This window comes from Schistosoma haematobium, chromosome 3 (assembly GCF_000699445.3).
Source record: "Schistosoma haematobium chromosome 3, whole genome shotgun sequence".
Classification (NCBI taxonomy): Eukaryota; Metazoa; Platyhelminthes; class Trematoda; order Strigeidida; family Schistosomatidae; genus Schistosoma; species Schistosoma haematobium.
Genome location: NC_067198.1, coordinates 11,050,162 through 11,068,843, shown reverse-complemented (window position 1 = coordinate 11,068,843; position 18,682 = coordinate 11,050,162). Strand labels below are relative to the sequence as shown.

The window sequence follows — 18,682 nt, the reverse complement described above, 5'->3', positions numbered from 1 at the left end:
AAACTATTATATTTCTTAAGTCTAATTTTGAATTCTACGTCGTGTCATTTACTTATTCGAATCCAAAGGATAAAATAATTGTTCATTGATCCAGGTAGTTGTTTATTAAAGGGAGTTAGCATGATTATCAAATTGATCAAATAGAAGAAGCCTAACTGTTGCCGATCAAATACTTTGTTCACTATGTCAATGCTCTATAAGTTTGTTTTGCAACCGTTTCATTCAAATGTTCAGTGATTGATGAACTAGTCTGTTCATCGTTTAAAATATTAGATTGAATTCACTGTAACTAGATCTTTATTCTTTTTTTGTACGTACCAGAATGTAGCGATCTACAGTTATGATTCAAATACTGCAAAAGTAACACTTCAATACATCATACATAATGCTTCTAAAGATTGGATTATATCATTGAAATGGTCATATATTCCGCATAAAATGCGTGACAGAAAACTAACATTACTTGTTGGAAGTAATGATCAGTCAATTCATCTATATAGAATTAAATCAAAGAAATATAATTTGAAACAAACACTTGTTTCATATAAACTTGGCATTAAATCACTTGATTTCAATGTAAGTTTTATGGATGGTCATATTGCTAATCGTTTGTGTTTGTTGTTCTTTTATGTGTATGTTTGTGTACGTGTTTTATAGAAGCAAAACTGTAACTAACCATTCATCAGCTATACCGATTTATATATTCGAGTTTAAAATAGAGTTGTGCTTTTTTTCCCATGAGACCTAGTGATAATTGAAATTAACAGATCATTTATCTTCATTAGCTTTATCCTAATCACATTCTGATAGCTATTAGTGGTTGAATATAAAACAAAAGAAAAGTAGTGGGGTAATCAATTTGTCCAAACCCCATGTTCATCACAGCTTAAATGAAAACTAGTATATTCATTGCATTTTTGTATTGGTTATTTGAATCTTCCTATTTATGTTTAGGACTCAAAATTGATCAGTCTCCTATTGGCATATGTGCATCCTATGTGGATTGCTTCGATATTGCCTTAAGTCTTAATTATTATAAGCAGAGATGGATAGTGTCTAGTAGTGGATGAAATGCTCGTCTTGGATTTCATTTTTAGTCACTATCTATCTCTCTTATGCTCATTGCTCAATCTGTGTTTTTCACATAAAATTAAACAGTAATTATAAGGGATATTAAGTTTAGGTCATCATTATTTAGTTTGTAGTATTCACATCAAATGATTTCTCTCTTTATGTCATACATCAGACTCTTCACGTATTTAATTCAAAGTATATCAAAATAAAGATCCATGTTGTAGTTTTTTCTCTCTTTTAAATTTCAAAATTGTAGTATCCTTATATTTTTTCTGCTACATCTAATGGTCATGTAAGTGTATGGCGATATGGTCGAAATGAAAATTTTGAACTTATCAGTGAAATGATAATATCATCACCGTTAGATACCTTGAACTCGAATACGACCAATGAAAATGTAGTGAATCTTATTAAAGTTCAATCATTTGAATATACTCCTTGTTATTATTCCTGTAAGTTAGAATGGTTTTTTCTTTTGTTGCATCAATTTGTAACTCATCAATCTTTCAATGTTTAATATATTTATTTTACAATATTTAGCTTGTTTTTTCTTTTCATTTCGTTGTCGATTAAATACTGTATATAAGAGTATAATTTTAACTGAGGATTCTATTTCAAACTGTAATTTTCGCTGTATTTGTTTCATTCTTAATGTTGTAAGTTAAGATTTACTACAGTGTCGTGTTCACAGAATACATATTTAGGTTGCCCTAGATAATTAAAATGAAGCAATCAATGATAATCATGTTCTTATATATATTACTGACTCACTAAATGAACAAAATAAAATGGTTAGAAAACGTAGATATTGGACTTTTATTGAATATTGAAAATGGATCTCACTTTTGTCGAGAATAATTTACGAACTTAAAGCGTGGTTTGCTAATATAGCTGTATAAGTTCATTGATATAGATAGTAATATATTTAATATACATTTAATTGATACCTTGTGATTAAATGTGTGTAAATGAAGGAGTCATTCACGTTCTGTAATGTAGTGCTTCTTACACGGTTAGTAGATTTTAAATTTATCTTTCCTTAATGCTAAATTCACTTTCAATCACTTGGTCAACTGTTTGAACTGCTCTCTTTACTTATTCCGTTTTTTACTGTATCATCAGTAGGCATGTATACACTTGTGTAAACTATGCACATAAGTACGATTTTTAGTAATTGGAGCGGGATCATGGGTGCGCACTGTTGATGAGTCTCATACTATGACGAAACCGCCGTCCACAGCTTCTAGGTTCTCAACGGTGGTCTAGCTTATATTGGTTCATGATCTCAATCTAAATGTATGTTAATTTTGTATGAAAGAAAATATTTGTAGAAAATAATTCCGTTTGAAAAGTGCTAGTTAAAAATAAACAACTGTCTGAACACAGTTGCTCCAATGTGTAGTTTGGAGCGAGTTTTCAGTTAACCTGAGACAATGTTTCGTGCACTAGAATTGTTCGTCATAGTGACACATGAGGAGGAAGTCAAAAGAAGGAGTCTGGATTTAAAACGAGGTAGGAGGAATAATAGGAATTGAACAGGGAGATTAATCATGAACGCAATGGTCTTGAGTGCTGTTAGAGGTATGAAGGCGGTTTTCACTTCCCGGTTCCCACACCGTGGAAGGGTTTTTCTAGAGTTATCTGAAAAGGAAATTGGGTTAGGGGTGGTTTTTAGTGACCTGAGAGCGTGATCGCAATGCCATAGAGACAACTACTTGAGGCCGGTCACACATGACATTTTTATGAGGAATTTTCGTTTTAGCTTCATACTTTTTGGGCCCTAACCACAGGAGACGGAAATCCGTGGGATAAGGCGAGGTGTGCATTTTTACGGACTACCTTTTCTAACCCTACCCTTTCATTGTGGGAAGGCAGCATCGCTGTTATGCTGGTTGTTTGAAGGAACACCTTACTGCCGTCACACCTCTGTACAGTCAGCAGTAAGACTTCGCCCTCGATCCTTGAGTTTGCTGCTTTTTTTATTTGTTCATTTGAACACATAAATTTTGGTACAAGAGGGTTCCAAATATATATGCCTTTAATCGTACCGCTCTTTGACCGACTGGCCTGGCATGGTAGGAGCTTGAGGAACGATTGTTTCAGCTGGTACAGCTCGATTGGTTCATCACAATATGCAAGCTCGACCACCATGTCAAGGTGTCAGAAAATTTCGGGACTCATGACAAAGTCATGAATATACACATAGTGTTAATGTGAATATGCAAGTAAAAAATGAAGCAAATATCCAGTGTTTCTCTGTTCTCAGTGACTGTTTCACTGAAGTCACTGTATGTTTAGAAATACTTTATATTATCGTTGTTTGCGCATATTAATTTCATTCATATCATTTACTTTAGCGAACAATAAAAATGTTATCAATTCTTACGATGGACTAGAACCTCATAAAAGTAAAGATTCTGTAGTCGATACTATGGATTCCAATAATAGTCCACGTTCATTATCGTCTAGTGATATTAATAACAATGAAGATGACAGTTTACAGCATCAGGATATTACGGATGAAAATCTAGTTAGCGACGAAGAAAGTGTGAAAGGAACTTCTGATCAGTGCTGTTTAAATAATGATGAATTAATGGACGAGGGTTCCGATGAAACACCAAGTCAGTGCTCAGAGAAAGATCTAATGACTGTGAATAAATGTAATAATGTTGCTTTCAATAGTGATGAATCAACAGGATCTCACATTTTTGAGAAATTTGTTAATCGTCCTGGCTCCTTGTCAGAATTACTTGGTGAGACTAATGTAAAACTTTTGGTTGGTCAAACAATTTCCGGTTCACGTAATATTCAAGAGTTTCAATTTCGAGTATATGAACCATCACTTACAGGATATCATGCTACTCTAAGTGGTCATTCTGGCTTAATTCCTTGTGGATTAAGTTGTACAAAACCTCTGAATTCGAATAATGATGATACATTACTTATCAGTGTAGCTGGTCAAAACTGTGATTCTAAAACAATTGGCTGTGATATTCGACTGTGGAATTTACCTTTATCGAATAGTTCTCTATCATGTAAGTGACAATATTATTTTAACTGTTTGATATCTCACAGTATGTAATTCTGTCTCGAATGATTTTTTCTTACATAACACACACTATAAATGGAAATGTATCTGTTACTTTTTGGAAGAGAGGCGAACTTTAATTTGTGGAAATACTCCCTCAAAAGTGTTTCCATTAAATTTTTCACTCTGGAAAATCTCTTTAGAAAAACTCAAATTCTTTCTGAGTTTAAGATAAAATTTGGTTCGTAGCTTGTTTACATCTTACTAATACTCCACATAATACCTAATAAACTGTCTTTTCTCTCAATCTGTTTGTTTGCCATAGACTTCAGTATAGTTAATAATAAATATATTTTTTATAATATCTCAATGCGTAGAAAATTGTATTCCTGATGTTTCGTGACTAACTGTAACTCACTTCTTTAAAGTAAACCGACAAATAACCGAAATAGAATTATTACAAGTTTAAATAGTACAAAGGAAACAGTATGGAATATTTTTAGTACAATCGAAATCATAATTGGTCTGAACATGTCATGATGTTTTTGGTCAAGATGAATTTGTATGACATGTCACTGTAATAATTTGTGCGTCAGAAGGTGGGTATGAAAAATTTATAATTATTAACGTGAAGTAGTGTGTGTATGTATGTAGATTGTGTGGAAAATGAAGTGTCAATGTGGTTTTTGGATGAATATTCAGACCTTATTTCTTATTGAGTGCAGAGGAATTTAGCATTGTGTGAAACTTTCCGACTACTCACCTCTCTTTATAGTCGAAAAAGCCTTCCTCAATTATTTTGTTATTTTTAATATCAATTTGATGAATATTGAAAATAACATGTACTAATATTGCTAGTTTCAATTGGAAATTTTCCAATTCTACAGGATTATTAAGTGTTTTTATGTAACATAAATGTTCTTTAGAACGAGTTAAGATGTCACCAGAAGTCTCTTCAATGTAGAACGCATCACAATTGAAATAACCTAGTCAATTTTGTATAGATGTAAACAGGATCTTATGTTTTATTCTAACCAAAGCGTTCCATAAAGTGTTGGTTGTTTTATAAGAAGCTTTGATTCTCTGTTTCCAAGATCTGTTAAAATTCTTCTATGTACCTTACACTTACATACTTACGCCTGTTACCACTCTTGGAGGAGTATAGGACACCTACCGGCATTCTCCATACAACTCTATCCTAGACAATATTTTCCAATTGCAATTCATTCTTTTGATGCCTGCTTCCGATTCCCAACGCACCATGTTCTTGGATCTTCCAATTTTCTGTTTCCCTTCAGGATTCCACGTTAGCACTTATCTCGTAGCTCAGTTTGATTATTTCCGTAATGTATGTCCTACCCACTTCCAACGTCTTTTCCGAATTACCTCTTCAGCTGGAAAATCGTTTGTTCTCTAACAAAGTAGGCTGTTGCTGATGGTACCTGACCAACGGACATTGAGTATCTTGTATAGACATCTGTTTATAAATGCTTGTACCTTTTTGATGGCAGTTTCAGTGGTTCTCCACGTTTCAGCTCCGTACAGTAGGATTGTGTTGATGTTCGTACTGATTTTGATATTGGTTGACAGCTGTTTTGAGTTCCATATGTTCCTCAACTATGGGAATGCTGTCTTTACTTTGCCGATCCTCGGTTTTACGTCTGCATCAAAGTCTCCTTGTTCATCGATGATGCTTTCTAGGTATGTGAAAGATCCCACGTGTTCCAAAGTTGCTCCATCAAGTGAGATTGGGTTGGTGTTCTCTTTGTTATATTTGAGGATCTTGGTTTTTCCCTTGTGTATGTTGAGGTCTACTGTTGCTACACTAGTTGTCTTCATTTGCATTTGTTTGTGTGTATAGCATAGAAGAGCTAGGTCATCTGCCAAGTCTAAATCTTCTAATTAATTTTGAGCTGTCCATTGTATTCTATGCTGCCCCTCAAAAGTCGAGGTCTTCATAAACCAGTCAACCACCAGAAGAAAAAGAAAAGAGGAAAGTAAGCATCCTTATCTGACTCCCCTCCTCACTTTGTATTGCATTTTTCAGCTGATCTCCATGCACCACTTCGCAATATAATCCGTCGTATGAATTAAAAATGATGTTGATGGTTTTCTCAGGTACACTATAGTGTCAAACAAGTTCCCATAAGCTCCACCTATCCAAACCGTCGAATGCTTTCCCATAATCAAAGAAGTTGATGTATAGTGACGAGTTTCGTTTAATTGATTGTTCAACGATGATTCGCAGTGTAGCGACTTGGTGTGTGCACGACTGATCCTTATGGAATCCGGTCTGTTGATCTTGAAGTTGGACGTCTACTGAATCTTTCATGCAGTTCAGCAATCATTCCTGGTACTAACAGTAATATGAGGCCTCTGTAGTTCTCACACTTGCTCAGATCTTCTTTCTTTTGTATCTTGATGAGGCGTCCTTCTTTCCAGTCTGCCGTCACTTGTTCTTCCTCCCAAATCTTTCTGAATAGAACGTAGCGCATCTTTGTATTTGCTTCTATGTCTGACTTTAGAGCTTCAGCTTGTATATTGTCAGGTCTTGATTTGTCTGATGGCCATCCTGATTTCTTTTATCGTTGGTGGTGTGACATCTGTAGGTGCTGCTTCGATGTCCGGTGCATTTAATTGAGCTGTCTATTCAAGAGTTCCTCAAAGTGTTCCACCCATCTGTTCCTCTGTCCTTGAATTTCAGTTATTGGCTTGCCTTCTTTGTCTTTGACCGGTCTCTCCCTGCTAGTTTCTTTGTCGTTTCACAAAGTTGTTTCATATTTCCTTCTCTTGCAGCTTTTTGGTGTCATTGATAGCTCTTACACGTATTTCTGCTTGCTGGTTCTAACGCTCCTCTTCACTTGCTTTTTCGCTTCAGTACATTCAGCTTGTGCCTTGTCTTTCTCTGCTTTTGCTCGGTCGTTGTTAATTGCTGTCTTCTTGTTTTTCGTTTCTTGAATTCTGACCCTGGTTTCGATAGAAATCTATTCCTTATGATGAAGCTTCTTGCGGCCTATAGCCTCCTGACACGTTGAAGTTAATGCTCCATCATAGTTTCTTTCTTCCGTAGATCCTGTAAAGCTTGGAACCTGTCTTAATATGTTTTTGATAATATTCCTAGAAAAATTAATAAATCTCACAATGTTACCCCTACGTGTTTTCTTCAGGTAAACCAACTCTTCAACATACTGGACCAGTTATATGTGCTGATTATCTGTATGTGACAAAGAATTTACAACTTTGTATAACTGGTTCAGTTGATGGTGACTGTATTATTTGGGCTACTCGCGGTTCATCAACTTCTCAATCAATCAAACCTATAACTACTGCTACCACTACATATCAACCATTGATACGTTTAACTAATTCAGATATGAAACCAAGATACAGTATAAACAGTATTGTTACACAATCATGGACAATAAATAATGAAGAAAAGAAAATAGATTATTTCATTTTTATTGCTTTCGGTTATGAGATTTTAATATTGCACATACACCTTAATCATGATATTTTAATTAATAAAACTGATTTGGAAAATAGTTTATTAGAGCTATTTTTAAATGGAAAACAATTGGATATAAATATTGTTGAATTAAATGCATTATGGTCAATTAAAACAATTGATGGTTATGCTGAAATACAAAGGTAACGTTATAATATTTATTGAAATATGTACCTTTTTCTAGAAAAGAGATATATTGGACTCTATAACTTAAGGGAATAATCCGTTGAATGTTTGAAGTGAAGGGTATTCGATTCAAGACTTAGTGTGAATAGTAACGCCTAGGATGAGGGTACATCCTTCTGACTAATTTTAAATAGGAAAAAAACTCACTTTCCGGATATTACTCCTACCGGCGACTAGCTATCTAGAGGTTAAGTGGTGGTGCACGAGACTGAAGTTCGCAGATTCGTCCCCTGCTTGTGAAGTCGTGGATGCACACATCTGAGGAGTCCCATACTAAAACGAAACAACCGTCCAGTGCTTCCAGGTTTCCAATAGTTTTCTAACTTGGGTCAGTTTATGATTGTAATGATGTTCTCAATGTGTCTCACTGTTTCATGAGTGCATACCTGAGACAGATTTTCACAGCTACTTTACTCATTCACTCACATAGTATTTTTTGTAATTCAAACACGGTGCAAACTATGTTTGTCATTAATATACTTAGAAATAAATATTTATTCACATTTAGACAGCCAGACAATGAGAAATGTTGCTATGGATTGTGGAATTCAGTCATATTTATTTCTCTCATTTTCAAATTCCAGTTTCCTATAGACTAGAGGGGTGTCAGTCACTTGATAGATATTAATAATAGTACAGAATGCTTGTTTTAATATCCTATAATGCAACGTATATTACTTATTGCTTAGCTGTCGTGGATATTCCGTATCCTTATTGCTTTCTTATTCTTCATCCTTGCTTTATTGTGTCAAGTCACTTACAATGGTTTGATTCAAGTATGAACTAATAGAGTATATTCAATGAATTCAATTTACTTAATTGTGGCTTCTTTCTTTCGGTAGAGTTTTATCTGAAAAAATTAACCATCTTTTTATATTCCGTGCAGACGAACATTGTCTTTTACTTAAAGACATTAAGTTGGATTTTGTTTAATTCAATGTTGAACTCATTGAATGAAGTAGCTTTTATGCAGACACTTTTTTAACCTAGACACTCATTTTTTAAATGTTTCTTTTATATTTTGACATCGAACAGTGACTTAATGAATGGGAGAATTATTTGTTTTTCAACCGTTGGGTTTGAAGTTCAAACATTATTCTAGCAACTTAGCTATAGATGCCCGAGTATTATAACACTAATCCTCACATAAACGTTATGGCTTGATACAAATGTCTTGACTTAATAAATAAGTTACATTTCTCATAACGAAATGTAGTTATTTGTATCATTTTATTATTTAAAGTATTTCCATCATCCTTTTATTTTTTTCTCTAACATGATATTGTGATTTCGTTATCATGTTTCTTTTCTCGATAAAGATTTAAAACAGACCATATCGTTGTCGAAATGTCTGCTTTACATCATGAACCAGTTAGTATGAATCAGTGTGGTGTTGTAGCACTTTTGTCCAATGGTGAAATTGTCATTATTCCATTTAAACGTACAGACGATGAACTCATTCACCTTCGTGTTCGAGATAAGTAAGTGGATTTCTTTTCGTTTTATTTTACGTTGTAAATTTTTATCTACATATCAGCATTTTTTTATGCCGCTTATCCATAGATAGCTCATTTGTTTTTAAATATTCACTAATAATCAGTTAAATTCCATGCTCATACTTTTGTTTTACATGTTTCACTGTTCATTGACGAAACTTTCTCATTGATGGTGAATCTTTTATCATGAACACACTTTCACTAGCTTAATCTTAACTTAATTTTAAATGGAATATTAATATGTAGAGTCTTCGAGTTGTGCTAACACATTCACCCTCTTTCATCCTCTCGATCATAAGTCATGATAATTCTCCCTATCTAACTTCCCATTCAATCCTCTCGAACTACATTCTTTACGCTTAGTCTTTCTTACTATTATTGCTCCTGCCGGCGATTTTAATTTCCTTATTAATTTCATCTGGTTCTACTGATGTGTTATGGCAATTCAGGGTAACAGATAGATGTTGACTCCATAAGTTGACGAATGATGATACTAATGAAACATAGATCCTTACTAATGTCGTGTATATTTTGTCAACTTAACACGCTTAGAACAACAAGGGTTTATCAACTGTTAGAATACGAGTGTTCCGGAAACATATTTTGAAAATTTATATGAACAGATAAACCAATTACGAATAAGCGTATGCAGCGGATAAGATAAAGAATTATACAACATACACACACATACATCTATGTAACAGATGTGATAATATCAGAAGGGGTTTTGTGGAGATTTTAGTAATTTCAATAGTTGAAATCATGAGTCAATTGAAGCTAGACCACCATGGAAAACCTGGAAATACTGGATGGCCGTTGCATCTTAGTATGAGACTCCTCAGCAGTGCACATCCATGATGTGATAATAGGTCTGTGAAAATATATTGTATACAAGGTTACAAAGTTCTTGACTGAATTAGAGTTGAAATATTGAATAGTTATCGTGTAGTAAAAACAAAAAAGTAGATAATTATACATTGTAGGTATTTCAAATGAGTCACTGCAAACACACTTTGTTCCATACTCTTGTGATTCTCGTTAAAGTTCATAGAGAAAATTTTTTTTAATTTCAGCTATATAATTTATATCATATTTAGATAATTAATAACGGTAAAATGTACCATTTACTTGAGTGGCTAAGTAATTCATTATCTGAAAGAATTCAGCACAGTTTTGTATTACCATATTCTTTAAAAAGTATATTTTCAAAGCAAAAACAAAAAGAAAGAAAATCAAAGTTCATTCACGATTTGTTGTTGTTGTTGTTTATGTTAATAATATTATGGAGTTTTCTTTTCTCTCTCTCTAACAGCTAAATAAATAATTATCAGAATGGGTTTTATGGAGATTTTTTAGAAATTTTCACAGATTGAAATCATGAGTCAGTTGAAGCTAGACCACCATTGAAAACCTGGAAGCACTGGACGGCCGTTTCGTCCTAGTATGGGACTCCTCAGCAGTGCGCATCCACGATCCCGCACCACGCGGGGTTTATGTTAATAATATTATGGAGTTTTCTTTTCTCTCTCTAACAGCTAAATAAATAATTCTCATTGACTTATCATCATCAATCTGTAGTAGTTATATGTTTGATCTATTGAATAACTGAAATAAAGATCAAATTGATTATTTATTGTGTTGGTTAAGTGTATTTATGTAGCTGAACAGTTTCAGTGTTAGTGAAATTAAACTATGATATGCCTAATTTTCAAGGTAGAATATAATCGTGAATAGTTAAGTTTCATTAATTTGAATAATTAGACGAACGAATCATAAAGTAACAGAAATTATCATATCTTTGAAAATTTTAATTTTAAAATGCATCACGAAATTGTTTACGATATCTTGAAAGCCTTGATATTGCCGAGGGAGGAGAGAGTCATCTCACCCTCTCGAAATGCTCTCACATGGCCATGCGTATACAGTCTCTGCTAGGGAAGTCTTACTCGTCACTGCCTTCTCGTGGCGAGGGTGTTGTTTACGAAATCGAGAGGACAGAAAGCGAATGTCTGGTACTTCAACCAGATTCGTCGATTTTGAGGATTCACCTAGAGGAGTTGGAAAACCCTGATTCCAAACAAATGGTGCATATATGCTCCAGTATCCTGAAGGAACGAACGGTGTACGAACCTATTGTTGGTCACTGGTTACCATGTGACTGCATCTCCCAAAGTTGTTCCATTACTTTGTGGATTAGACCTTTAACTGAAAGGCTCGGGATGTGGCCCCCTAAGTAAACCATGTGCTTCGGTTTGGGTGCCCGTATAGTAGTCTAGCTTTCACATAGATCGAATATGTGGCGCATATATATATATATATATATATATATATATATATATATATATATATATATATATATATATATATATATATATATATATATATATATATATATATATATAAAAAAATTTTCACTAGCTCCGATTAACATTTTAGGAATTCATATGAAAAATGATTGTCGCAATGTAAAGCATTCGTCAGGAAACCTGATGATTTTGGGTTTGATTGTTTCTTGTACAACTCTTTACTTGTATAAAAACAAATATTTCCATTGTGTTTGTGTATATTCAACGTGATTTAGGGATTCAATTTAGAATGGTGATGTAAGATTGTCACTTACGTGAATGCTTTCCGAGACTAACTGATTTTAATCATAATGAAAACTATCAATGTTCACTAAATGTTATTGGTTTGTTGTTTACCATTCTATTACCTTTGGAAATTTTCTTCTTATTTAGAATAATGCATGTTATTAGAATGTATATTACTACATGATATTTATTTTATTTACCTGTAATCTTTCAAGTCATTGGTGCAGTTCATTATGTACATATCAGGATGGTATACTTGTAGCACATAATGGATCAGCTTTATTTTATCCATTTGATGATCATAGTGTAAGTGATATTCTATGTAAAATACTTATTTCTTTTATAATTATGAATTGAACTAGATTTAATTCAAAATGCACAAATCTATGCTACAACTTATTGTACGAAGAGTTAAGTAATATCGCTTATTACGTAGTTGTTTTAACTCATTATATAACTTGGTGAATTGTATTATGTTTATGTAAGTGACACGTGTTCTCTACTTTCACAATTCATCTCAGTTAAAACCCAATAGCCGATTTCATTTAGTAGAATGTCGCGTAGTTTATTACAGAAGAAAATAAACAGTTCTTCAGTACTGAACATTGACGTGTGTACTTAGCGAACTCTGTAAATTTAGCTACTATGTAATGGTATTTCTACATATGTAAATTAGTCTATGAGCTCTCAGTAGGATTTACGGTGAAACTATAATTTATGGACGACTTTTGAGCGACGCGAAAGTAACCTTGAGAATATCCACCTACTAACTATCACTAAATGAGGACTATAAACCAATGTGAGGAATTAGATCTAGAGTTCTCATCACAAACTGATATCAGTTAAAATACCAAAACACTATCTAGCCAAATGGATGAATGAATTTCGTGCTACAATCCAAGACCTGTTATCTTATATTTGATTAATTCATCCATAAATATATAGTCTCTCTTTCTGTTTATTTTCTTTGTTCATCAATGGCCCTGATAGTCAAATGTTTAAGATTTTGCATTTTGTAAAGTGTAAGGCTTAGTGAGCATGTCCCGAAAACTATATCCAACAAATACATAGAAATTCGTGAATATATTCAGAGTTGAATTCAACAAGGGTACTGATTTGTTTCTAAGAGATTTAATTACTATGTGGTATTTTTAATGCAATGATACTCATGAAAATACACCAAGATCATACACATATGTGATAATGTTTTGAATAGAATTCGAACTGGACATCTGGAACCGAACGTCTTTTTTTCTCATACATTTGAATTGTTTTTAGTTTAAGTATAATTATCATTTATACTTACGTATAAAATTTTAGGCAAATGTATTCACACCACTTCGTGGATCTATCAATAATTTGGAAAATATCTATATTGACAGAATTGAACCACTTTGTTTACCTAACGGAAATAGTTTCAAGTTGTAAGTTTCATTTTGTTCTTACAAAAATATATTTACACCATTGTTTTGAACACCTACTAAAACTTATTTATAACACTGATGTGGATGATAAACAATGTAGAATACCTTTAACAAGTTGTTCCATTTTATACAGTAGTATATCTAGAAGAAAGAAAATGGAAATTGTGAAACAAATGGATAGAAATATTTGTCATGAACTTACTTCGTAATTAAGCATAAAGAATGTTTTTCGGTAAGAGATTGTGTAGGCCGTTGAATTTCATTAAAATCATGGACTTATGTAAGTTGGACAACTATTGAAAACCTGGAGGTATCGGACGGCCGTCTCGTCCTAGTATATGTGGACAGTGAAAATAGATGTGACTGACCATTGATGGTGAATAGATAGATACCCATCTTGTCGACTACTTAATTTTTGGTTTCTTACCTATTATTGCTTTCTACTTTGGACTCACTGAGTGTGACTGTTAGTCATTGTGTTGAATATAGTGTTGTCCAGCATATTTTCCGATTCTGTATTATTGATTGTGATTTGTATATTTGTTATAACGTGGTATTGTCAATATACAGCTTAGCAATCGAGTATCCAGAGTAGTAGTAGTGAAACCTCGTTCACCGGCCGTATTATTGTGTTAGTGTAATGTAACACGCTGAAATAGTAAATATTTTTATTCAGCCGTTATATCAGAGAATAACGAATGGAATCAATGGCTTCTTATGACGTTTAAAACTGTATAGAAAAGGTATGCATAATCGTAAGTACAAAAAGCTGAGCCGACAGTAAACCTTGGCTCTAGGTTTCATTCTATTCGGCACTGGACAGCAAGGTGTACATTGAATCTTAAAGTAAGCGGTGATTCCTGATGTACTCGATCCTCTGTCACTCAGCTTCACAGTCCGAGACGTGTTCATCTATTCCTTCAGGTAATATGACTAAATTTAACTACCATATTTATAGTCTACTGTTTATGATTATATATTATGCTGTTCAGTATCCCCAATGTGTGTTGCAGTAGTTGCTCGTTAATACACTGTGTTATAGATATACACTTGATCTATCATCTTTTCTTTATTATCGACATGCAATAGTAAGCCTTATCAGATGATTGAAATAGAGATTTGTGTAGAGTGCGTAAAGGAACCGATTTTTCTTTGTTTATTGTAGATAAAAGAAGGGAGAAAAAAAATGACTGAACGTTCTCATTCCAGTTAAATTTCATATTTACATTCGACATTATAATTTGGCAAACTGACTTTATTTGTTTTGTTTTTTTCTTTTTTGTTCATTTAGATTTTATATTGTAACAAGCAAATTAAAATCTGAACCACGGATTATCTTCTTTAATAGTGATGAGCATATGCTATTGAATATTTCGGTTAGTTACTATTGTTTACGCATAAAAGTAGAGCAAAAAATTCTTTTCAATAGTTACTATGACTTGTTTGAACATAGATTTGAAGTGAACTTTTCATAATTCTAGTAATTTTCTTAGATGCCTTGTTAATAAGCTATGAATATAATCACAATGTAATATATAGATTGTAGTAAACAGTGACTGTTATATTCACTTGGTATTGTTTTACTTGAATCTTCCCATTGATGTTTTAGGACTGAAATTGATCAGTCTCTTATTGGCATATGTGCATACTGTGCGTATGCCTCGATATTGCCTTAATTTACAAGCATTATGAGCAAAGATGGATAGTGGCTAGCAGTGGAATCCAGGACGCGCGTTTCGTCCTGTTTGGAACTCGTCAGCTGGATGTACCTGCATCTCAGAGTTGATGTTCACTCTGGGACTCGAACTCAGCACCGTTCGCTTCAAACGCCATCGCGTTATTCACTTAGCTACTGAGTACTGATAGCCACTGCTAGCCACTATTTATCATTGCTTATAATGCTTGTAAATTAAGGCAATATCGAGACATACGCACAGTATGCACGTATGCCAATAAGAGACTGATCAATTTCAGTCCTAAAACATCAATGGGAAGATTCAAGTAAAACAATATCAAGTGAATTAAACTTCACCCCATTGCACAAGCAAGTGGCTATCAGGACTCAGTAGCTTAGTGGATAACGCGATGGCGTTTGAAGCGAAGGGTACTGGGTTCGAGTCCCAGAGTGAACATCAACTGTGAGATGCAGGTACGTCCAGCTGACGAGTTCCATGCAGGACGAAACGCGCGTCCTGGATCCCACTGCTAGCCACTATCCATCTTTGCTTATAGTGAGTGTTATACATTAGAAATAGATGAACTTAGGTTCAATTAATGTTTGTTTTTTACTACAATCAAAACAAGTCTGGTCATGTTAATATCATGTCATTATGATATTTGAATGAATGTGTAGGTGGGTACATAACCCGATAGTTTTACAATGTGAAAAAGTTCAGTTCATCTGTGTTAATATTGTTAGAAATAGATTTTATATATAATTATTTTATTCTGAACATTGTTTATGTTACTTAATTGTGGATATAGGGTTATGTAGATTATTCAATTTCATTGAAATCATGGATTGATCTAAGTTAGACAACTATTAAAAACACAGAAGCACTAGACAACCGTTTCGTCCCAATATGAGACTCCTCAGCAGTGCATATCCACGACTGCGCACGTGGAAGTCGGATCCACGATTTTCTGTCTCACGCGTGAACTCTTAGCGTCTAGACCTTGGTGTTAGTTTCGTAGATCTGTACTTCTGAGGAGTCCCGTGCCAGGAGGAATTGGCCATCCCGTACATTTAGATCTTCAGTGTCAATCCAACTTAAATCAGCTCATAATTTCAATGGAATTCAACTATCTCCACAACATGATACATATAATGAATCAATGGTCAAATTTGATAATAGACTCTACAGAAACACTTTAAGCTCGTGAATTCTATTTCTGGAGCGATCACTGATGCTTTTCACTAAGGAATCAATCGTCAACCAAAAAATAAAGAAGCTGCTTAGTGCTTTTTAATTTTCAATATCACACCAAATGAATTTACTATTTGATGGAAAGTTTATAAAGAGGTATTTTGAATTGTTTATTTCAAATTTTACTGGTCATAAATAATCACATTGTATCTGTGTTTATCCTTAGCTGGAAGGAATGGATTTACAAGTCACTGCTTATTGTATCACTTCAACTCATCTTGATAGTGAAAAGTTAATAGTGTATTTATTGTTGGCAACGTCGGATAGCTTTCTACGTTTGTTGAAATGTTCTATCAATGTTTGTAATAAATCGAAATTAAGCAAATGGGAACAGGTAAGAAGTGAATAATCACTGTCCTTATTTCTATCGTATGTTTCATATTGCAGTATGAGTATTTTAATCAAACGGTAGATTCAAAAGCGGCGGGACTATAATTGATGGACGAAATAATCAGATTTAAGATAAAGAGTCTCGAATTTTCGCGCGAAAAGCATTCATCCATTTGGCTAAATAGAGTTTTGGCATTATAGACTATGTCAGTTCGTGATGAAAACCGTAAATCTAATTCCCAACCCTAACCATCAACTGTAAATTATAATCCTAATTCCTCACACTGGTTTATAACCCTCACTTAGTCCTAGTTGGTAAGCGAACATTTATTTTAGCATCTCCCAGAGGTCGTCTATAAATTATATTCTCACCGTTTTAAGCATCATAACGTTATCCTTATTCCACAAACATATGATCTTTATATTAAATTTTTTCTGGGATTTTGACAAAATCATCTATTTGATAGTTAATTTATGTCAACTTGATTAAAAATGTACTTTACACAAATACACACTTGTATTATGGTATTTCAGATAATTTTCCATGGCCAAATTTTAAGCATGTGATAAATGTGTAGTATTTAAAGTAATATACAAGATATGTACTCACCAAAGGGTGACATAATAACAATACCAATGGAAGATCTCAAAACTTCCTAACTATGATCGTACCTCAATATCTTCACAGCTGTTATGTTTCTATGTGTAGTACATAGCCTTTTGAAGAGGAGGATATATGTGGGTACATGGGTTACTGTTATGTAATCATAAATATCTTGAGTAACACAGTGGAACCACCAAGTAGTTTATAATAATTATAGGGGTTGGTTAATAAATTACTATGGTAAGCTATTATGTAAGGTTGTGAACTTTTGGACTTTGAATAATATGCTAAAGGTCACATGCATAAGTGACAGAATGACAGAAAAGATTAGAATAACTCATCTGTTCAAAAGTCAGAATCAATCACATAGACATGTAACGATATTAACGACAACATACGATTTCCACTTCTTTGACCCTCTTTCTATCAGTTGCTTGTCGCTATTGCTAATGTGTAGTGTAGTGATTTATGTTGATGCATACATTATATCGTTTCTAATGTATTCCTCCTTCGTTTTACAGTCTCCTCTTTCTATTCTCGTGATCGATTCTCGGTAAAAAATAAACATACATTCAAAGTTTGATTCGATGCATAAATATATTTGACACTTGATCTTTGTGATCCCGAACTTCTCTAAAAATCTGCCTACTCACCATTTTAGAAGTAGTAGGTTGCACTTTGTTCAGTGTGTGTGTGTGTGTTTGTGCGTGTGGTGATGGTGACTGTATGCTTAATTATAGTGGAATATATTTTAGAATATTTTGTAGAGTGCGATTTCTTTGTTTAAGTGACTTTTATAATAAACGAATGAAACACCGCCGTGTCTGAATTGTTTTTTTTGTGGTTAGCGTTTTTTAGCGAGTTAGTTTTCTACGGGATTAGGTCGCTAACCCTTCATCCAGCCTTGGGATTGGCAGTAGTCCCAGAGTGGCTCCAGGAGTAGTTAAGAATGACACAAACTGAAAAAACTAGTGGTTTGTCATTTCAATTGATTTTTAAACATTTTCACGCGTTTGTTTTATTTTATCTATTGGGTTAGATCAAAATTTATCCAAGTGGCGAGCATATTACGAAATTGGTCACTTTCGATAAAGATCCTGTGAGGATTATGTGCTGCCTTCAGAATGGTCAGATTGATCTTTACACAATAGAACAGTAATACTTGTCTTTCAATAATCTCTGTAACCATTACCTGTGATGACGTAATCTATCTTTTTATTCTCATTTTTCTTTATCATGTAACTTGCTTTGTTTAATGTTGTTAATTTAACCGATGAATAAACAAATTGAGAATAAAACCAACTCTTTTGTCAGTAATTACCTTCGAAAGAAATGTATTAGCATGGAATGAGTTGATCCTCAGTTTTTTCCCGATCATAAGTTTTTCATCATAAACCGACTTTACATGCACAGAAACAATGAAAAGTAGACTTTATTTGATGAAACAGATGTTTGTGGATGGAATGTTCGTCATAACTCTCCTCTAATCATAATAATACTAGTACTAATATTGTGCT

General features: G+C 33.6%; 1 protein-coding gene across 1 annotated transcript in view; it reads left to right on the top strand.

The window, feature by feature from the left end:
- MS3_00004992 (uncharacterized protein) overlaps nt 1-18,456 on the top strand; it is a 69,552-nt gene extending 51,096 nt beyond the window's left edge. The window contains exons 32-41 of the mRNA XM_051212993.1: nt 322-576; nt 1,331-1,526; nt 3,432-4,109; nt 7,270-7,750; nt 9,113-9,274; nt 12,096-12,186; nt 13,201-13,304; nt 14,596-14,680; nt 16,398-16,565; nt 18,205-18,456. Of these exons, the coding sequence (XP_051068926.1) occupies nt 322-576; nt 1,331-1,526; nt 3,432-4,109; nt 7,270-7,750; nt 9,113-9,274; nt 12,096-12,186; nt 13,201-13,304; nt 14,596-14,680; nt 16,398-16,565; nt 18,205-18,324 (2,340 nt within the window). The 3' untranslated portion in view covers nt 18,325-18,456. The remainder of the gene's footprint in view (nt 1-321; nt 577-1,330; nt 1,527-3,431; nt 4,110-7,269; nt 7,751-9,112; nt 9,275-12,095; nt 12,187-13,200; nt 13,305-14,595; nt 14,681-16,397; nt 16,566-18,204) is intronic.
- Nucleotides 18,457-18,682: the final 226 nt, after the last annotated feature.